Source organism: Pimephales promelas, chromosome 6 (genome assembly GCF_988280905.1).
Source record: "Pimephales promelas chromosome 6, fPimPro1.hap1.1, whole genome shotgun sequence".
NCBI classification, from domain to species: Eukaryota; Metazoa; Chordata; class Actinopteri; order Cypriniformes; family Leuciscidae; genus Pimephales; species Pimephales promelas.
Genome location: NC_142774.1, coordinates 33,076,625 through 33,099,985, shown reverse-complemented (window position 1 = coordinate 33,099,985; position 23,361 = coordinate 33,076,625). Strand labels below are relative to the sequence as shown.

The following is a 23,361-nucleotide window of genomic DNA, read 5'->3' as shown; positions in this document are numbered from 1 at the left end:
GTTAGAGAGCCCCAAAATCTAACAAGGATTTTTTTTTATTTCTAGTCTGAACGAATCTGTTTTCGAGTCATTTGGTTCATGAACGAAATGACTTGAAAAAATATCTGTTCATTTTGATAAACGGGTTCGAACACAAACGCGCATCACAGACCAGAGCAAGGCGAGCATTTGAGCTTATAAAACTTAAACTCGTTTCGCTTGATAAGACCCTTATTCATCGTCTGGTGTCGTTTAAAGCCCATTGAAGTTGCACTGAAACTCTCATTTTGACCATGAACCGTTTGGTTCCCATTGAAGTCCATTATATGGAGAAAAATCCTGGAATGTTTTCATAAAAAAAAAAAAAAACGCTCTCTTTTCGACTGAAGAAAACATGACATGGATATCTTGGATGACATGGGGGTGAGTAAATTATCAGCAAAAGTTTTTTAAAAGTGAACTACTCCTTTAAGATTGTGTTTTTCCGTGTTGTCTTAAAGGTTTAAACTTTAGGTGAATTTTGACAAACCTCCCTTTTACTTTCACTTTAAAACTCCTTTCTGTGTTTTGTTCGTTCTGTTTGTATGCATTTAGTGTGCCTTTATTAAATTAATTTGTATTCATTAATTGATTCATGTCTCTTGCTCATATTTTAATGATGCGATCCCAAGCTACAAGCTTAAAAGTATAAAAGTACTTTAACTAACGCAGGCTATCTTTGTAAAACAGGAAGGTTATATTCATGGCCGGAAATTCCCTTTACCGTCTCTGAAAGTATTTCTGTATGAGAATTGATAATGATCGCCTGATAGCTTGCTGGACAAGCAGATCAGTTCACAAATTAATTCACAGAGATATCGTCGGAGTAAACATATGATAGACCTAACTGACATATTATTATTTAATTATAATCCGTTTTGATTAAATATTGATATACAATTGAGCTCTTTTTTACCTGTCTGTAAAACGTGGTCTATGCAATTGATTATAATCAATTTGTGGTTGATTGCAGAGGTACACATGAATGCAGATGCAGGTAACACTTGATTTCTCAGGAGATTTTAAAAAATGTACAGTTGATACGGTCCAAAATTGTTTGAATAATTATTAATCATCAATTGTATATGAATTCCTCACATCGTCCGGTTCAGACTCTACAGATGAGACTCCTTGAGTTCTAATGCAGTGCATTTGAGACACCGCTACAAGCCGATGGTGAAGACATAAGATATCAAAGGGGTAATACACCACACAAGGGTGTCACGATTTTGATTTTAAATTTAGATTTTAAATCGGAATCGACCAAATTTCTCATATAATGTAATTTTCATATAAGTTAATTTGATTCTTTATGGTCTAAATGAAAATTTTGTAATATACTTTAATTGAAAATTCTCATTAGTATTGTAAGAAAACGAGCTCAGGTCAGAAACAGCTTTGTTTAAGTGCATGTGTCTTTAAATGATAATGAGCTTATCTCACCCCGCCCCTCTGTTCTGGGGCGTTTTGACACAACACAGGTGGTGAGGGTATATTTAGAGAAAAAATGGCAGTGGGATTCTCTGAGGACACATCTGTGCAACCGTATCTGTTTGAACCGCAGTCGAACCCGGAACAAGATGCTCTTTCTTCCAGTTTTCCAGTCGTGCAATTTTTACGCCTCCATCTGCCGGTACATTCAGAGCAGTGCTGCTGCTGTTTGAAACATCTTTGGCGCCTCTTTGTGGCAGTTGGCACACCCTTTACAACTACTGTATATGATGAACTTTTGTTAACCTTAAGTATCTCAGAAAAGTGATCCAGCCCGTAATCAATATATTATTGTCTGGGTAGAAAAAATGTATGTGAAATCCCATAGCCCATATCTTCTTCTATATCAGATAACATCATTTGTGACTGAGTCACACTACTTTCCCACATCAGTATAGTTAATCCCATTATTTCCTCTCTGGCAGTCATGCCAAACTTATCTGAAAGAGAGAGATAAAAAAAAAAAAAAAAAAAAAACAATTATAGGATTTAGGTGTGACGGTCAAATCATCAAGCAGGAACTCTTCCTGAAAGATATCTTGAAGCCCTTGACAGAAACAACCCACAGTTCTCTACACTTTTTAAAATGCCATTAAATTAGGCATATTTTAGTGGATTCAATAGCCCAATAAAGTAATACACTTATTTTTAAAGATATTGGGTATAGGCAAAAAGATATTGGGTAGGCTATGAAAAAAAAAAAAAACACAGTCAAACACAACTTCTTTGAATGCTTTCATAATTCCTTGTCAAAAAACTGCAGGTTTCCAATGTGACAACTTATCCCGATGGGGCCTTAAAAAAAAGTTACTTTGACAGGAATGCATGCTGTTGCATGTTGTTAAAAACTTGTTCAGATTTCCAAAAGACTTTCAGTGGACAAAAAAAAACAGTTTTGTAAGGTGTGACTGAAAATTACATCTGTCCCTCACAGCTTTGTTTTCTTCCGCGTAAATGGTGCACCTATCTGATTAATTTGTGTTTTAATTACTTTGTTAACTGACACTGTAGGTTCACATGCACAGACTAAAAATGTTATTCTTATTTTCACGTTAGGTAGATAATTGCTTCATTGTTTAAGGTGCCATTGCATCATTAGAACACTGTTACAATAAACGCAAAGATTATTTGAGATTGTCAGTTTCCGGTAACAGTATAAAAGCCTGTACAGCTAAAAGCCAAGCTGTAATTTATTTTTTTGGTGATTCTGCTGGAATCATTTAATACATTGTAATCTTTCCATTGTATTTATTTTAAATAAGTACTTCTGTGAGGTTCTTTAGAAAACATTGTGCAACACGTGAAAACTCAAGAGAGAGAGAGATATTTGTGGTTTGGCACCAGTCTGTATTTTTTTTCTTCTGCGTTTCTTATCCTGACCGGCTCATTGAACTCTGCAAGCAGTGAAGATAAAGATTTACACCGCATGTATTTAGTGCCCATTTTTTTTACTGAATTGTGGTATTCACACTGTTAAAGACATGGTTAAAAAAGGTTAATTATCAATAGTGTAGTGTAGAGCACCACTCACACAAGTCACTTTAAAGGGATACTCCACTTTTTTTGTAAATAGGCTCGTTTTTCAACTCCCCCAGAGTTAAACAGTTGAGTTTTACAGTTTTCGAATACATTCAGCTGATTTTCTGATATTTAGAACAATATCAGTAAGCAGACAGTTTCTGGTCTCACTGACTTCCATAGTAGGAAAAAAATATATCAAAGTCAATGAGACCAGAAACTGACCTGAAATCTCATTGAAAACGGTAAAACTCAACTGTTTAACACTGGGGGAGTTGTAAAATGAGCCTATTTCCAAAAAAAAAGTGGAGTATCCCTTTAAATACAAGCAGCTTCTCATTGGTCAGCGTGGCAATTTTTTGGAAACTTGAACACAAATGTGTACCCACAAAAAACGCATAGCCTATACCTATAGCACCATATCCCCCTTATTTTCCAACGCAGACAACGCATTCTCACCCCAAGGCGTCACCTTTGACCATGCTTCAATATTTGACGTTTTAGGCGCCCTTTAGCGTCACTTACATGACGCGATCCTACGGCGTCATCTAACTGACGCTAAAGGAAAGCGTCTGTTAGAGGACGCGATTAGGTTTAGGTGTGGGGTGGGGGTAGGGTACACGCGATCCTAGGGCGTCATCTTACTGACGCTAAAGGGCGCCTAAAGCGTCAGATATTGAAGCATGTCCAAATGCTTCCCAAGGCGTCAGTTAAGTGACGCCTTGGGTGTGAGAATGGGCTGACGCAGAAGTAAATACGATAACTTACCTCCTTTTTAATGTGTTAGACTTCCGTGTCGCTAACCGGTATAGCCTACTTTATAAGTGGTTTACCGGTAATCTAACACATTATATTTAAAAAATGGCGGCACCCACTCTTGCGTGAAAAATAAGGCAGCTAGCGACTTACATTGCCTAACACTCACACTACTGTCTACAGAAAATGCAACATTTAAATTTTACCATGTCATCCATTTTCAAATATGTTCATTTTCAACAGCCTTTGTGCAGTGTGTTCACACAAGCAGTCATTATCAATGTTCTCAGTTACAATACCAACTCTGTGACTGTTCACAAATAAGCAAAACTGATAACAACCTGTAACAAGGATGTATACTCAAAAAATAGGCTACTGGTGAGTTAATTATTTGTTTCAATTCAAGGATATGACAAAAAGAGAAAAGAGAAAGAACATTTGTGGAAGCATGATAGAAATCCGTAAAAACATTATAGGCTATATGCAAATGGGTTGTTGTCACCTTGGAGTCTTTAGAGTATAGAATTAGTCTTGAAAATTTAAAATGAAAAGGAAGGAACTGAGTGAGAGTCATGATACAAAAAGCAAAAACTGACTTTAAAGGTAGAGGATCAGTTAGTGAATCAAGAAGCAAGGAGTGCGCAAGGCTTGAATAAGATGATGGAGCGTGATCGAGAGATGTAAATAATGATATTATTATATAGGGACAGATGGTTTTAAATGACTTAATGATTTGAATCTGTTTTGTGGAAGATATGATGTAGCTGACAATTGGAATAAGATTAAAGAAATCAGTGATAGGATTCCAGCGGGGCCGCCAATTTGGTTAACAATTGACCAGATCAGAAGGTCCCTTAAATTTATTGGGCCCTAAAGCACTGGGACTAGATGGCCTTAAGGGGAGAGTTTTAAAGAGACAGTATGTGAAGAAGGAACAAACTAACCCCTCAACAAAATTATTTCGGTTTTTATTAGACTTACAGATCTACCAAATACATTATCATTTATATGACCCCTTCCTTAAAAAAGTGAGAGCAAAAAATCTAGAGGACTTTGGTCCTGTGGCTCTAACATCAATACTCACTAAATGCATGGAAAGAGTAGTTAGTTATCACCTTAAACCATACATATCAGATCAACTAGATGTACTGCAATTTGCATACAAATCGCAAAGAGTGTTTTAGGCTATAATATAACAGTGTGGTTTAAACGATTTACATCCGTGAATAAAGCAAAATTAGTCAGAATTACAGGAGTAGCTGGAAAAATGATAAGATCTAATTCAAAATCAGTCGCACAGTTATATCAAATTTCTGTTCAGAGAAAAGCTTTGACTATAACAAGAGACACAAAACACACCCCTTGAATCATGTATTTGAAATATTAAGTCTCTACCAAATGCAATACATTTTTTGAATAAGAGGTAGGAAATGTGAACATTTTAATCTGTGTGTGTATTGTTAATTGTTTTGGGAATGTATGGTGAGACGAAAGACCAATTTTCAGCTTGAGGCTGAACAATAAATTAGGCCTATAGGACTATAGGCCTAACAACAAGGCCTATAGTTTGGCGCTCATGACAGTTTTGTGGTGGAGTTAGTGAAAGTAGTGACAACATTGATTTCAATTTCAGAGGACAGTATCTTTCCAGGAAATATGCTATTTTTCGAGAGAAGAAGCAGTGTTACGTGACAATATACCACATAGATAGACTATAAAAGTCTATACATTCACTTCCTCTGGAAAGTCCAAATAATCTTTGTGATCCGGATCGCTCCAACGACTCCTTTAAATGCACTATTTGAATAAAATAATGAATCGATTCGTTTGTGTTTGCATTATGTTTGTTTATTACAATAGTTTGACAAAATAATATATTATTTAATTATTTTCTGCCTTTGTTTTATATTTTATGCATTTATATAAATAATTAGGCTACTATTATATTCAAATTTACTATTTTTATTGGTGGCTAAAAGAGATCCTGTGTTTTTGTCACACTCAAAAAAATGATATATTGGCTTTAATTAGCTTTAATATTTATAGTTCAAGTAACATAATTTATTCAAGTAACTTCAACATAATGGAATTAAGTCATTTTAAGTGATACACTCTGATCACCATAGAGAGCCTATAAGTCCCGACCTTATTTCGGAAAAAATATGAATGGTAGTCAATGGCGAGAGACAACTTATCTTTTTATTCCGTCTGAACTGTGCCCTCAACATATGATGTTTGTCAATTTAAAAGATAATTCCTAAAGTCGAAAACGTCGCAGTTTGTCATAAAACAGAAGAGTAACATTTAGTTTGTGAAAATCGCTCTATGAACTACATCTCCCGGGAAACGAAACAACGAGTGAGATCCGCTGCTCGTGCAGTCTAGTACAAAACACTCATGTATGGTGGCGTAACGTTACGATTATAACGGAAGACTATAGAAACAATGACAGACAATATAGCCTCAGTAAAGTTAGCTTCATTCATTGAGAGAAAATGTGCGCCTTTGGGGTTTGTAGTCTTTGTAATTACGTATTTTCACAGTCTTACCTCAACGGTTTTACATCAAACTGCGACTTTCTTTACTTTAAAATGTTTAAATTGACAAACATCATAAGTGTAATTCAGGGCATAATTCAAACGAGATCAAAATATTTGTTGTCTCTCGCCATTGACTACCATTCAATATTTTTCCGAAATAAGGTCCCATGGTGGTCGACCGGAAGGGGAGGGACTTAGGCTCTCCCTAAGTCTCCCTAACTTAGGCTCTCCTTAGGAATGTTATGGTGAACATTCCGGTTTTCTCCTTCAGTGATTCTGCTTGTTGGTAAATGGTAAATGGACTGCATTTATGTAGCACCTTTCACAGACCCAATGGCCACCAAAGCGCTTTACATATTGCCTCACATTCACCCATTCACCTACACACCGACTTAGTTTTTTTTAATATAACCCAGTTATGTGGAACCTGTTGACATAAAAAGGTTAATTAAAGCCAACATATCTTTTTTTTAGTGCAGATAAATTATGTAAATAAATAAATCTGTGTATATATTGAGGCATTTTGTGGAATCTAACCTGCTAGTAGTTTGAAAACCCCTAATTTAGCTTATTCAATTTTCTAAAAGGACCCATTTCAATTTGAGTTATAACTAGCTTGTGGCTCAGTTTTATTTATTTGGTGTAGTAATTTGTATCTGCATAATCAGATTTATGTATTGCATTATCGTCTTGCAAAATGTAATAATGCTTTAATCAGATTTGATAAATACGATTTGAATGATTGTTTTATGTTTTTCTATTGCTGAAAAACACCAAATGCTAAATGATATACAGCATGCACGTCAATATTGATCACTTGAAAAATTCCTGAAGCTCATTCTGTCACTCTCTTTTCACGTGCAACTGAGGGTGATGACACGATGAGATTTTCATACACATGACATCAGCAAAAACTTTCCCAAAACTGTTATGTTGCGCAATTCCCTCTGACTCACTTCCACGACGGAGCTTTAAAAGAGCTGCAATCTCCACAATGTGGAGCATTCACCAGCAGAACTGGACACCTGAAGCAACTAACATAAAGAATACTTTTTATTTAGTTGTTTTCATTAGTAAATCTACGCTTCGCTTTGGCAGAATGAACTGCAAAATCTTTTCAGTCTATGTTATTGTTGCCTTGGCATTCCTGACCATTGCTGAAGGTAAGTCATTGTTTTTCATGGTAATCAGTAACCATAGTTTGGCACTTCAGTAATTCATGTCTGCATGTGATAAGACAATATTAACTTATTCTTGTGATGTTGCTTTCAGGAATGAGTCTTAGAGGTGTGGGTGTAGATCTACGCTGTCACTGCATTGAAACAGAGAGTCGACGCATTGGTAAACACATAGAGAGCGTGGAGCTCTTCCCTCCCAGCCCACACTGTAAAGACACAGAGATCATGTGAGTTCTCACCTTGACAATGGCATAACACTTACAGATTACATCTATGAATACAATCAGAAATATGGTTCTTACTGTTTTCTTCTTCTTCATTTTTAGTGCCACCCTAAAGGGATCAAAGAAAGAGATCTGTCTGGACCCCACTGCCCCCTGGGTTAAGAAGGTCATTGAGAAGATCCTTGCCAAGTAAGTGTCAATAAATTCTCACCATTATTTAGATAGTGACAAATGCTGAAAAAAGTACAACCAATGAGCCTACAAATTATGCTACAGCCTACAAATTATCAGGTCTTCTCAAGGAAATAATAATGCCTCTAAATAAGTGTTTTTTTTGTTTGTTTTGCAGCAAAAAACCATAAATATCTGGATCATCTGTGATGTTGAGCTTGACGATATGGTGTCCACATCTGCCATTTTAACCTGACATTCTGCTTATGTTTAAAACAGCTTGTTCAATATGGAGTTTTTTGTATGTACATAAGTGTTGTGTTTATATTTATTTATTCTTAATATATATTTATATATTTTTTTTTAATAAAATGATTTTGTACTAAATTTTATGACATGTATTTTTTCCGTATTTTACTTATTTAAAGACATATTTGCTTATTTAGCCTGTTTTATTATATATTTATGCTAAAAAAGATGCACTAAACTCAATGACAACCACTTTAAAACAATGACACCAAACATCATTCATATATATTTAATGATTAAATGGCTGCAATGCACTTTCTCCTGACTCTATAAGAAAAATGAAACGGCTATTTTCACGATAAAAAATAAAATCATGGCTCATTTTTAGCTTTTTGTGGTTATTACTTATTTAAGGTTCAATTGTTTTGAGTGTTTCTTTCACTGAACAAAACATTGATAATAAAGATTTACTCTCACTCTTTGATGTTCTTGGTTCCTTATAGAAAGAAAATAATCACTTTAGAATTCAATTAAATTATTATAATTTAACATATATATATTTTTTGTAATAATTATTACTAATGCATATGATGTTTAGAAAGTAGTTAGACTCCCCTAATGAAGTGGATTCAAAGGTTGAATAAAATCTGAAAGCAAGTTTTTTGTCTGCGTTTGAGCAGCTCTACTGTCAGTCTCTCAGAGCGTTGCCCTTTATACTGAGTAGGTTAGAAAGACACATCTGGCAAACTTGTTTCAATACAAGACTGCACATGTTAGGTCACGTGAAGACTTGTGGCCACATCAAGAGAAAACACCATTCTGTTGCACCGTCAGGCACTCCCCCATTTCTGCCGCTAATTTCATTGCACTTTGGACAAGTATTTCAGTTTTATGACAGGAAAATGACTGTGATGTTAGATTAACAGGTCAACCTGCAATAATTAATGTGGGAGTAATTAAATGCAACAATATTAGTGTGTTCTGAAATCTGATATCTGTTCTGATATGCAAAATAATTGTATTATCAGAAATCACTTCATAAACAATGTTTTTATCTCTTCAGCTTTACAAGCATATGAATTTAATTAAAATTAAGTAATCCTTTTTTTGAGGAATGAACAAACATTATTAAGTAGAATCAAGAATCAAGTTGTGCTTTCTTGTCTAAAACAACTCATATTTAAAGACATATGTATTTTTGTAAAAAATATGTTAAAATAAATATGTTACATGAATGATTTAGTAATGATTCATTAGTATGACATAGCCAACCAGGAATTAGTCTTGTGTACATGATATTTCACAAAAAGTCTGCGGTTTATTTGAAGATCAAGAATGGCAGGTATAGATGGCTGTAACTGGTTGTGACAAATTATACCTACGTCAATTTATTTCAGTCCATCTCTTTCACATTATTACACAAGTTAGTTGTTTTTTTCCTTTTTGCTTTGTTTTAGTGTTGACTAGATGGATAGTGTTAATAATCTACATAAGAAATGGTCAATGATTTTAATGTCATCATATATAATAATAATCTGAATATCAGATACGACCTTGAGTGGCCTCACTTTATGATTGGCCCCCCAAAAGAGTTAAACTTGCTTCTTCGCTTTCTCCATTTTGTCTTTTGATTTTCAAGACTTTTCTTCCTTTCTGCTGTCTACCAGCTGTTGCCAGTGTGTTTTGTTCCTTCTACAACCTTCTTTCAGAGGAGAACAGGACTCACAAATGCTGGCCAGGGCCTGGAAAAGAAGGGTAGAGAAAGAGTAGGTATAGACTATATTCTTCTTTGCAAGACGGAGGCACAGCATTGCAGCAGAAATGCCTCTCATTGTTAACAGGATGTGTGCAGGCAGGCCCTCACCTCATAAAGCGGAGAGCAAATCCCGTCGATATAGTCAACCTGCATGTGAGGCAACCGAGAGGAGTTTTCACGGTCCATCACATCCTGTGAGAAAGAGATTCAACATTATAATATCTTCCTGTGCAAAAGTTTTGCAGAAAGTTAACACATAACTTTAAACTTACAATTGGCTGAATGTTGAATTCACACTTTTCTCTGTCTCCTTGAGCATAAAATTCTGTTGCTACGAGTTCAGCAATCTGTTGAGAGGACGAGAAAGAAAGACAAATGTGTGTATGTGCGTATACAAGTGTGTGTTTCTACACTTGAATGTATGTGTGGTTGTGGTGTATCTGCATGCATGCATACAAATGTGTGTGTGGGAGATGCTCACCCGCTTCTGAACTGGCCATGGTTTGGTTATTGCACATATGTCACTTGCTGTCATTAGCATTGACCTATTTAGATCAGGAACATCAGTTAATATAGAGACAGGACGTGGTTACAAGCAAACAAAATGTGGTGAGTGTTTCCTGTTCTTGTGCTGTTCTGCAGTCATAAAATAACAGCCGAAAAAAAGAAACAGAATAATAAATGTATGTGTTTTTTGAAAGAAACGTTTAGGTTTTTGTGGGTTACATTGTATGTGAGAATGTGCATCAGATTAAATGTATTTTTATTTATTTTTTTAGTCATAAATGAGTGAATGTTGTGCATTGATGTTCATATTCTTCTAAATATATTTTGTATATTTTTTTACCTCAGCAGTTCTCTGTGTCCTTCATCCTTCCAAAGACAGCTGTTATTCTGAGCTAGTTTAAAGAACTTTGTTCTCTTCCTATGGTTAAATAAACCCATACAGACACATTTAGCTTGTTGTGTTTACATATTTTGTGTGAACATCCATGTGTATAGCTTGAATTGGAAAAGGATATTATAGCTTACTCTATATAAATAGCAAGGTCTGTTGCCAGAATGTTCTTCTCGATCATCTGCACACAGGCCTTGTATTCCTTCAATGAGAGCGAGCTCAGAATCTGACTGCCCTGAGAGAAAGTGGGGTGGGAAGTATGAAATAGTTGTAAATGGACATTAATTACTTCAATTATGAATAGATAGATGGACAAATGAACAACTGGATGGGTGGATGGATGGACAGACAATTGAACATCTGGATGGATGGATGGATGGATGGATGGATGGATGGATGGATGGATGGATGGACAGACAAATGAACAACTGGATGGGTGGGTGGATGGATAAATGAACAACTAGAAGAATGGATGGACAATTGAACAATTGGATGAATAGAAAAATGAACAACTGGATGATGGATGGATTGATGAATAATAAATAATAATTATAATAATAATTCATTACATTTATATAGCGCTTTTCTCGCCACTCAAAGCGCTTTACATAGAGAGGGAAATCTCCTCAATGGAGATGGATGGATGGATGGATGGATTGACAAGAAGGATGGATAATTTATATTATGAATGAATGGATGGACAACTGGATGGATGGATGGATGGATGGATGGATGGATGGATGGATGTAAGGATGGATGGATGGATGGATGGATGGATGGATGGATGGATGGATGGATAAATTATGTTATGGATGGATGGATATTTATTGTATGTTATGGATGGATGGAGAAACAGATGGATGGATGAATAGTTCACATGAAATATATTATGTGAAGTGATGGATGGGTGGATGGATGGATAAATTATGTTATGGATGGATAATTTATGTTATAAATGGATAAATTATTTTATGGATGGATGATATTATAAATGAATGGATGGATGGATGGATGGATGGATGGATGGATAATTGTGTTATGATTGGATGGATGGATCAACAAATTATTTTATGAATAGATGGATGGATACATTATTTTATGAATAGATGGATAGATTGATGATGTTATGAATAGATTGATGGATAACTATTTTGTGGATAGATGGATAGATGGATGGATGGATGGATGGATGGCAGGATTGATGGATGGAATATTTTATGAATGGATGGATCAATTATTTTATAAATGGATGGATGGATGGATGGATTATTTTATGAATGGATGGATACATTATTTTATAAATGGATGGATGAATAGATGGTTGGACTTATGTATGTTTGGATGGAAGATGTTATGAATGGATGGACGTATGGATAAATAATGTACTGGATAATGGATGGATGGAAAGAAGGATAAACAATGTTATGAACTGATGGAAGGGTGGATGAATGGATGGATAGATGTTATGGGATCTTACAGGGTTGTTGAGAATGAGAAGGCACATGTCATTATGATGATGCTCTAGGGATGAGTGACCATACAGCTGTGCCAGAGGCTGGTTACTCCTAAAACACAGAGAGAGAAAGATGGGGAAAGAGAAAAGGATGCACTACAGACTATAAGAATGCCTTATTTGCCAGGACAATTTACAGTGTTTAAATGTGTATCCAAATATTTATTAAGCCAATGTAGCTGCATATCATTACTGAAGTTTTAGAATAATGTTTAGAATACCACAATAGTTAGAGATGTTCTTTATCAAAGTGGGGGTTGGAGTAGTGTGTACTAGTTTACCTCTCTATGTAAGAGTTATTCACGCCTCTATGGTCCAGATCATGGCTCAGACTGGCAATCATGAGAGCAAGAACCTCCAGACTGCTAAAATGACTCTGGATTAAAGAACATGAGAGATTAAGTAAACTTGGAATAACACCAAATGTGAGGGCAATAAACTATCAGAGATTTGGAAAGACAAGATTAATTAAATAATAATTTGCATAACCCTCATCCCTCTCGAACACTTTTCCTCGAGGGGTAAAATTTACCCGAAGCCCTAAAATTATACTTTTTTTTTGTCCAGAAAGCTTATTTTATTTAATTTTTATAATATTTTTTCTATTTTTTGTTATTTTATTTCATTATTTTTTACCTTTAAAATACTAGATCTGATCAAAAAATAATAAATAGTAATTTAAGCACATTCCTCACATTCTTTCAAGTTTTAAATTCAAAATAACTCCAATTTCATGCATAACCCTTTTAATTCAGCTAAAAATATCTTACACTGAGCAAATGAGCTGTTCCTCTGGGTCCTAAAGTAATTTCTTTCAGTATGCATTCAGATAAAACAATGCATTATATTAAAACATTAATATGTCAAATTGCCCCGTGAGGAAAGGATTTGTTAGTTTTTTAAATTTCAACATGAAATCCATTACATTTAAAAAAAAAAATCGAAAAATTTCTCGACAGACTATGATTCTGACCTTTAGCTCCTTTGTCTGCAGCATGGCAAACATACACTGAGCAGTATGTAATGCATGACTCCAGTTATGATAGACCACATTGTTCCTGTAACACTTCCTTGTGCTCAAAACCCATTGACACAGGGTCTGAAAAATAAAGGGAAATACCAATTCTAGACCCATAGCTTACATGCAATTATATTACTCAAAGCTTGATTGTGATTTTAGTTATTTAGAAGAGCCAAGCATGATTAAACCAGAAACCTTGTAGTCAATGTTGAAATCCTGGAGCAAATTAAGTTCCAGGAACATGCGCACAACGGCCTGAGCCATGGCAGTCTGGGACATATTAAAATCACTGAAGCCAAAATCCAGTAGACAGAGCACATCTGCTGACGGGATAACGGACTCCTGGAGAGGAAAGCGAGGGGAAATGGGGAAGATTATTGATAAAATCTTCCAAGTGACACACTCAAAAATGGCCTGGGTTGAGTGGTGCAACTGACAAAACCACACACACTCACAAGAATAAATGATCCCACCACAGGAAGTTGCAAAGTTCCTTAATCACATCAAGAATTACAGGCTTTAACGATTAAGTTATAAGTAAGTTATAAATAAGTTAATTAAGTCATATATGTGCGGTTCTAGAAGGATTAGAGGTACTTTACAAGAAAAATAAGAAATAAGGAAGTATTAAAAAGAATGTTACCTTCAAGTCATGAATCTCCTCTTGTGAAACAGAGATTTGATAAGATAAGACCTATAGGTGCAAACACATACACACCCATACATACACATCATGAAAAGAAAAAGAAAAACAATGTATAGTATGTTCATTGCTCAATTCTGTTAGTACTTTTAAATATTAGATTTTCCTGTGTAAATCAAGTGTCTTGTTGTGTTATTGTTGAGTCAGCATTCAAAATCACTTACTCATAATTCTTACAATATGAAGTGATTTCCAGTGACTCAAAAGGAACTTGATGGCATGACTTACCTCTTTAGTAACAGCCAGCCTGGCTCTGGTTTTATCTGCCTTCTGTTGCATGTTGAAGTTCTGCAATCCTAGAGCACAGTACACCGCAAAGTCCTCCAGGAGGAGCTCATCAGCTCGGCTAAAAGCTTCTGTCTCAGCAACGGCCACATTTCTTTTATTGACTAGCTGGCACACACCTGTATGAAGAAAGCAATATGTATACTGTCTAAACAGACTATTTGCATAACAGTATCATTGTCAACCCTCTAAATTCCTTTGGAGGTGAACAGAATGGGATGTAATATATTTGAACTGAGGCCAATCACAATTAAGATGGCATCAATGCCATTAAAAAGGCAGCAAATGGAGACTTTTTGACTCTAGAGTTAAAAGACTCCAGTTAAAAGGATCTCTTCAAAAGGATACTCGACTTTTTTTTGAAAATAGGCTAATTTTACTTCTTCCCCAGAGTTAAACAGTTGAGTTTTACCGTTTTCAGATGTATTCAGCCGATTTTCTGATATTTAGTAGAATATCAGTAACCAGACAGTTTCTGGTCTCATTGACTTCCATAGTATTTATTTTTTTTCCAACTATGGAAGTCAATGAGCCAGAAACGGTCTGGTTACTGATATTCCTCTAAATATCAAAAAAATCGGCTGAATGGATTCGAAAACGGTAAAACTCGACTGTTTAAACTCTGAGGGAGTTGTAAAATGAGCCTATTTCCAAAAAAAGTGGAGTATCCCTTTAAAACTGATCTTAGCAGCATCACAAACTGTGCTCAGATTTTCTAAGTCTGGGATTTACGTATGAACTCAAAAACCAAACCAAATGATCTTGAATGATTTATTCCATGTTACATTTAGAGCTGTATACTCTTATTGTATGTAATATAATATGATCTCTTGAGCTATAAATGTAAAAAAAAAGTTTTCGTTCAATGGAACAATACAAGACTGTGGAAACATTTACCCACTGAATGACATTAGCTACCTCTTTGTTTGCCTCTCAGAGGTGTGCCGATCAAACTTCTGATCTGAGGGACCTTGGAAATCTGGCCCTTGGAGAACAGACAAAAACTGTATGTCAGAAAAAAATAAAATCTGTACTTTTTTTGTCACATGATGATATGTTTTTTCCCTATAAAAAAGGAATATGAAAATATGTCATTGGTGGTTTCCAAGTAGAAATATGATCTCAATCATTACATTAGCAAAAGCATTTATACTGTACCAACAGGTATAAATAGATGTTATTGGTAAGATTATATAAATAGCAGAGTGAAAATAACTGTATTAAATCAATCATATCAACTTACAGGCCTGTTGACAAAGTTCAGCGTCTCCATTGAGTTTCGCACATGAACAGCGTACATGTAGCTGATGTCACTGGTGTCACAATCCCTGAAGATTACATTCAAATCTGCCATTTGATATTTAACTGACATAAATTTGCTCATAATATGCAGATGTTTTATTCATTTGTTGTTTGCTAAAGTTTTAGGGAGAAATTCTGAAGACTATTATTACATGGCTTTCAACATTATGTGCTCAAACAAACCAACATACACGTTATTGTGTGTCATGATCAAATTATAAATGTACATGTATTTACCTTGTGGAACATTGGACAGAGGAATTGGTTTCTTCTATATGGACCATCCTTGAGAAAGGCCCCTTCAAGACATAAAAAAACATGGATCTATCAGTCAACTTATCATGCCGTTTTTAGTAGTTTAGCATTTCATGAGCTTTGTGTTGTTTTTGAACCTTTACAAGAAATTCAATGAAAGTGAACGACTAAACCAACACTTTACAGATGCTAATATACAAATGAAACATTCTCCATGAACTTATTCATTTTTGTACTACCATTGAGCTGTCATCTGAGATGAAAACAGTGCAGAATTGTGCTTTTGTCACTGGCAGGATGACAGCAGCCAGTTTGCTGAGCATGTCATCCAAAGAGGGGTAGTCGTGTGACACCAGCTGGGCCAACTCCAGCAGAACCTGTCAATCAAATCCACCACGATTACAACCACAGTGAATTCAAGATTCTAAAGTAACATAACTGCACAATGTAGGATTAATAAATCATTGTGATTTAGCACCGTGAAATTACCTCATAGCACTTTTCAGTACTTTTAAAGTTAATTTATAATTATGCTGTATATATTGTAAATCTTATTTTTAATTAGTTCTGTCAGTTACCTTCAGAAGAATCACTTATGTTGAAGCATTCCTCATACGTCACTTTAGATAAAGGTGTCTAAATGAATAAATGTAAAGTCTGAGTGATTTACCTGGTTGCGTTTGCTCTCTTGTTCAGATCTCTCACACAGCTGGCTGTTTTCCAGGATCAGTCCGAACAACACCATATGTGACGACAGCACCTAGTGGCAAAACACTGTCTCATTCTTTGACTCATCCATTCAAGTCACATGACAGATGTCACGATTACCAGTGAGAGTGCCCATCATTACCACCAGAGGGCACTCTACCCCAGACTATTGCCATTCCCTAATGAAACTACATTTCCCATGACTCTCTGCCTTGACTCATCATCCCTGATTGCATCCACCTGTGTCTCATTAGTTACCTCACCCTATCCACCTTATGCGCGAATTATGGGTGTAACTTCCGTTAAGCTGTAAACAATCAGTGAAAGGCTCGCTCTATGAACGCAATTCGTTAAAAAATGTCAGAATGAGATGACATTAATCGACTCATCCTTAAACCATCGAACATTAAAATAAAATGTAAAAGTTTACAATTCAAAAATAGCCACATATGCGCAAGTCTTTGGTTAAATATCACTGTAGTAGGCAAATATCTGTATTGTATAACAAGCCTCAAACAAAAATGTTCATTAACTTCAGCATTATGTAACTATCAAAGTGATTTCCGTCATTTTGACAGATTACAAATTGCATTTACCTGTGAAAACAAACCTGGAAAGCGACATGAGTATTTGAGGAGAATAACGAGAGATTCTTCGTGCATTGCAGTGAATTATTAATTATTAATGGAATATTGTAAATTAAATTCAGGAGAACAGACCACAAATGTGTCGTATATGGTGTCCTTTTCATACTTTTACAGCGGATTGTAAAGAAAAAGAAAAATCATCATGAGGAAAAGAAAGCAGCGAATGAAAAGAGCTCTTGCCATATATATTCTTGTTATAACATGTCGAAATACCAAGTATAACGTTATTCTCATGATGTCTGAAAATAAATCAAGAAGGAAATCAAACTGACGGATCAGCTTTATTTGTAGGGCAACATTATGATTTGAAATGATTCGTTTTAGCCTGTTTGAATGGAAGTTCCCCAAACCGGAAGTGCCACCCATAATTCAGAACGCAGTAAGGTCATCAGGAATAAGGTGGATAATATCCTGGTTTTCACAATTCATTCCCTGTCTTGTACGTGTGACACTGCATTTTTGAGCGTTTCCACTGTTTTTCATGTTCCTGGTTTTTGTAATCTGCCCGTGTCTCAACCTGTCTCGGAGCATTTCGTATCAACAGTAGTTAGCTTTCATTATTTATTACAGATACCCAAAGTTCACAAAGTTCTTATTCAAATTTCCTGTGTAATTTACACTTTACTTGTACTCTGTATTATTAAATTAAGATTTTTGAAAGGCAAAATGTATGCCATGTTTAGTATTGATCAATACTTGCTTTCTCATCTTGCTTGGAGAAACAGCTGTCTATGCATGTGCCTCGCCTGATTTTGTTCACAGCCATGATGACACCTATAACCTGCCAAAATCAAAATGAATGTTCATTACTAAAAAGACTGACAACAGATACGAATAATACAATATAAAAAATGCAGCAAAAGCAATCTTGTGAGAAATATAGCATATAGTGACAATATATTTCTAACTGTCCAACCTCCTTTTTGTGGTTGAGGATGGGAACACTGAGAATACTCTTGGGTCTGTCTTCTCCTGTCTCACACAGTTCAATCTGAAATCTTGGATCCTATAAAAGGACAATTCAAATCAGTTATTCATTACAACACATCAGTTTAAAACCTTGCATCACTATATGTGATGCATACACTGACCATGTTGTTTTATAACTGTCTGCAGTCAATGCGAAATTTTAGAGGCATAATGGGGTTGAACCCTTAAAGAGGGCCAAAGATGAGAGTTGTGACATCTTTCTGAGAGATATATCATTTAAGTTTCCGTGCTATTCATTCTGTCTCTCTCTCTTCCCACATTCTGTCAGCTGTCACAGTAACAAAACCGGGTTTAAACTTGGAGCAGATAAGATTTTCCTTTATACAGATATGCCTCAGAGCATGTCAAGGCTCACAAGTACATGCAATCTCATCTCTTGTTCCCACGCTTATTCAGTTCCAATAAACCTAAAGATGAGGGTGATATATTTGAATAACATATATATAAGTTATTATTTTTTTAATGTATCCATCTGTCAACATTAAATATATTAATTTTGCATGCTAATTTCCCCTACTTTGAGATTTACCTTCGCCATCATATAATGCTCACTTAAATGTAATCTTTAAAAACACTTATAATTTAATAACACTGTAAAATGTGATCTTTAACCATTATTCATGTTGTAGTATAATATCTTTTGAGCCCTAAAATTAATTGCAGTATTTCATTTATTTTAATTTTATTTTCAAGTTTTTTCATTTTAATTTTCATTTATTTAGACAATAAAAGTATAGATTCATTGTATATTGGGTCATCTGCTCATATAGCCTATTTCATACTTTACAGAATTTTGGTGTGTTACCTAAAGCAACTTGTAGATATGAAAAGATTTGTTTTCAATTTTAATGTTTTATTTTAATTTTCCATTTTCCACAAGTTGGTGTGATTCTTTAGGGCCTTTATGTAAAGTTTGTAACATACTTTGGATAAAATTCCTCAATGGTTGTGTAAAACAACAACCTTTTACCTCCTCATAAACAGCTCTGTTGACAGCGACCCGTTTCGCTGCATGTCTCATTAAATGATAATGAGCAACTGAAGCGCTGCCTTGGCGGACATATATAAATGGCTGAGGGTAGAAATATGATAATATGTGTTTGTGGGCTGAGCATGAGCAATTTGACATCATATTTACATTTATCAGAAAATCCAAACGGCTTGATAATTGAGAGTGTTCATACTTTTTTCATGCCCCCTTTTTTGAATAAACATAAAAATGCACAATCCAAACTTAAAATGTTGTAAATAATTCAAGAATACTTTGGCATATAGATGTAAAATCTAAAATGTAAAAATTGTTCTTGAAAAATAAGACATTTGGAAAAAATTTGTAGAAGTTAAATAAATAAGTTATAGAGGTTTGAGTTTATGAAAATATAAACATTTAATTATTCAAATTTATTTAAAATATATTTTATTAAAAACCTGGTGGACTCTAAAAAAAAAAAAAAAAAAAGCCAAAACTCTGAACAAGTTGTGTTTCAAATTTTAAGTTGATATCTCTAAAAATTAGCTTTCAATAAGATTTTGTTTGGGCACAGTCCCAAACTTTTTCACTAGTCACAACCAGACTCCATTACTGCCCATTCAAGGACGTCTCCAGTGTTTTGAGTGATCTGAACCATTATTTCCATAATTGCCATAAAATTTATGAAGTAGACATCCTATTCAGAAGTAGTAAGGGAAGTTTGGCATATTTTGATATGAATTCAACCTCTAATAATCACATAAAAATAACATCATAGCTCACCGCTGCATCGCAAATGATGAATCTATCTTTTTTATATTTAGAAACATTTTCAGACCTTTTTTTCTAAAAAAAAAAAAATTAATGGATGCTATTTTTTTGAACTGTTGGCATAAAAACAAACAGAGGTTTCTACCATTCTTTCATGATTTTCATGTTCATCACTTTTTCAAAATAAGGGTCTTAACAAACCAAAGTATGAAAATATTCTTGTTTCAAAATGATTACGGGTCTTCTGTAATTTATTTTGAAAATCAATCCCCAAATATGAAAACTACACATTGTAAACTTTCAAATGATATAGTTTGTCAATTAGCTAATTAGATTTAGTGATATTACTGTTTTAAATATGTTATGACTATGGGTGACACTTAAGGGGTTAAAAATTGTTCATTGTATGTCCATCAGTCCTGAAGTGCCTGAGTAATCTAGTGTTAGGGGGAATCCTGGACCAGACCTGAATTGACTGTGAGAAGGTGTGTAAAATCCAGATTAGACTTGACATGAAACAACCTTAGTTTATTACCTCACGGGCATCCCTGATGTTAAGAGGCTTCCCAGTGCTGACCACATATCCCATAATGCACTTGTCCCACTCTGACTGTCTGTAGTCGTAGACAGACTCCTCATTTGATTGGAAGACAGGACCCAAACACTTCACACCTGTTCTGTCCAGGGTCATCATTGAGAAACAGCAGCTCTGAGCATGAGTGATTTCACAAAGATGTTGTAGGACCTGAAGACAGATATTTTTGTTCTGTAGAGGTCTGTTCGGACCACCAACGAGCCGCACCATGAAGTTACAGGACTTGCCTCTTCTACACTGTCCCGCTGGTCTTGAGGAGCTCAAAGAATGTGGCAAATATGTTGACCTTGACACACGAGGTGAAAATGGAAAGTCTGTAGACTGCAATGATTGAATAGAACGCCGCCCGCCGGGGTCCAAACTCTCAGGATTATCAGTCTGATGGAAGGAAAAGGAGTGTGCTCTTTTCATTGTGCCAGGGTGCAGAATCCCTCGAGAGGGCCCAGACTTACGGTGGGGCAACCTGCGTCTGCCAAGAAAAGTCATCCTAGACCTTGGCTCAGTTATGAGGGTTTGGGCAGCTTGGGCTCTTTCTACACAGCCATTCACCCAATATCTAAGAAGAGAAGGGACACAGCAGATTAAATGGCACTACTAGCAATTTGGGCAAAGCCATCCCTGTCAACAATGACAATTGTGGGTGTTCACGAGTGTATCTAGTGTTTTGGATGATGTTTCCCAGCTTAGAACAAGGCCAAATTAAAAATCATACTGAAGTGGTCTTTTCATCAAACACTGTCTGTGAGATCATTTATGATGTCTCAAAAATATTTCCTTACTGGTTAATGTATTATTTTTCAATTTAAAATCATTTATAAGGAACAAACTTTGATATGCTGAAATAGTTACTTTAAAACTTAGTTTTGTTTGTGTTGGTGTTTAGGCTCCTGTTCTTTATGGAACTATAAAAGTAAAAGTTTAAGTGTGCCATATACAGTAAATAAAATGTATACACTAGCATTTAAAAGTTTGGCAAAAACATTATGGCCTGGTTCTACAGACAGTACTTAGAACAGATTAAGCTAGGATTATGCATTAGTTGAATTAATTTAATTAATTTAATTAGCTTTAATAAATGTGTCTTAGAAAAAAAAAACATTACCTGTGTGCATCTTGAGACAAAACAGTGGCACTGAATATGCTCAGATTTGTCAAGTTGCTTATTTACAGCTCAAACATGCATTTTATTCTGGTACCAATTTAAATCTTGTCTGTAAAACTAAGAGGTATACCTTGTAGAAACCTAATCTGGCATTATTTAGAACCCTTTTTCTGACAATGCCATTTTAAAACTTAAAGAGTTGAACAATGAATATGCATGATTAAAAATGTTTCACATCACATCATTTAATTAAGATTTCACACATTCACATATACTACCACTACACTGCTCACCTTGAAGATCTGCTAAAGTAAGACCTGGCAGAATCTGAATGATCATCCAGCCATGCCTTCACTCTCTTGCTTTCCTGTCCCATCCTGAATCCCAGTCTCTGGGTTTTGGCACCATGGTTCCAGAGCGGGGAGAAGAACCATCCAGCACTGACTATGACACTCTGTTCTTTCTCACTGTCATTCCTCTCCACATGAGCATCCTTCTCTCCATTCTTCCCTTTTTTACCAGATTTGGACCTGGATCCTTGAGACCCCCTGCGGGCTGAGGTGACTCCATACCTGCCTTCAGTAGGCAAAGAGGACAGGGACTCCGTGTGCAGACATGGCATGCTTTCTCTCTTTTCTCTTCTCTCCAAGTGCAGATGCTGATGGGCAAGTTGCTGGACCTTCCTGAAGGTGTGACAAAAGAGAGATGAAAAGCACAGATCTGCACGATCGCTGTCCCAGGCGGGTCAGAGGATTAAGCTTTGCTGTCACCAGCAACACTAACAACACAACTCTTCACAGCGGATCTGGAGACTAATCTGTTACATAAAACAAATCCCTGAAATAACACAGAGAGGTTCTGTTTTTCCCATTCAGGGAACTGGATTAGTGTCCCAGAGAGCTATTAATGACTTGTCTTCTCGCTCTACCTGCCAAAGAGCTATTAGAAAATGTCAAGTGGACATACATAGGCAAATCCCACATGATCCAAACCCAGATAAAGAAGCAAATAGATTAAAGACTAGATCAGAGCACGAGGACAGTGAACATACTGTACATGGAGTTTGATTAATAACACACATTTTAGAAACACATTTAAATTAGTTGTTATAGATAATGACATTCCAAAATAATTTATGTCAGAAGAATGTCATCATCAGGACTTTCCAAGGTTCAGTCATGACTCGAGCAGAACACCATTCCATTTTCTAGAAAGCACTTCCTCTTCCCCTAAAGCTTCGTAAAAAAGTAGAACCGTGCAACGAGTTATGAAATAGCGTTTTTAATGAGAAAGTGATATTTCAAGTGATATTGTGTTGTAATATTTATAGTCCACAAAAGAAGGCTACAGACAGCAAGTAAGTAGGCTACAATTATTCTAAAGTATATTATATAAAGTATATAGGCCTACTTCCAACTTCCAAGTATAAAAATGTCTACTATGGGCTATATGCACGCATACATTCGGCATTTGACGCAAGGATGCTCGTCCATTTCCGGTTGTGGAGATTAAAGCGGAGGAAAACCGAGGAAAACGGGATTATGGCAGAGTCTTCAAAATTTACTGTCATCCAGTCTTTGAAATGAAACGTACATACGTTTAGATGTAATTTTATATATAGTTATATTTATTTAATATAATTTTAAAAAGAAGCATAAACACAACGAGGGGTGTCTGTTGTATCTGTTTTTGTGACTAAC

General features: G+C 35.5%; 2 protein-coding genes across 3 annotated transcripts; one reads left to right on the top strand and one right to left on the bottom strand.

Moving 5' to 3' along the window:
• Positions 1-7,317: 7,317 nt before the first annotated feature.
• Positions 7,318-8,295, top strand: cxcl8a (C-X-C motif chemokine ligand 8a). Of its 2 annotated transcripts, XM_039674687.2 has the most exons (4): positions 7,423-7,486; positions 7,596-7,728; positions 7,828-7,914; positions 8,075-8,295. In XM_039674687.2, the coding sequence occupies exons 1-4, from the start codon at positions 7,423-7,425 to the stop codon at positions 8,085-8,087; spliced, it is 297 nt and encodes a 98-aa protein (XP_039530621.2). In that variant the 3' UTR covers positions 8,088-8,295. The 2 variants fall into 2 exon arrangements, with proteins under 2 accessions (XP_088988572.1, XP_039530621.2); XM_089132446.1 differs by lacking the exon at positions 8,075-8,295 and having other exon boundaries at positions 7,318-7,486; positions 7,828-7,918.
• On the bottom strand, positions 8,079-22,765 carry pde5aa (phosphodiesterase 5A, cGMP-specific, a). The gene is made up of 21 exons (XM_039674682.2): positions 21,955-22,765; positions 20,500-21,115; positions 18,150-18,239; positions 17,934-18,014; positions 16,549-16,638; positions 16,118-16,255; positions 15,861-15,922; positions 15,565-15,649; positions 15,240-15,306; positions 14,265-14,440; positions 13,977-14,027; positions 13,529-13,675; positions 13,286-13,411; positions 12,594-12,688; positions 12,277-12,364; positions 10,934-11,034; positions 10,749-10,826; positions 10,383-10,446; positions 10,174-10,248; positions 10,010-10,093; positions 8,079-9,887 (listed from the first exon to the last, which is right to left on the bottom strand). The coding sequence occupies exons 1-21, from the start codon at positions 22,281-22,283 to the stop codon at positions 9,780-9,782; spliced, it is 2,751 nt and encodes a 916-aa protein (XP_039530616.2). The 5' UTR covers positions 22,284-22,765; the 3' UTR covers positions 8,079-9,779.
• Positions 22,766-23,361: the final 596 nt, after the last annotated feature.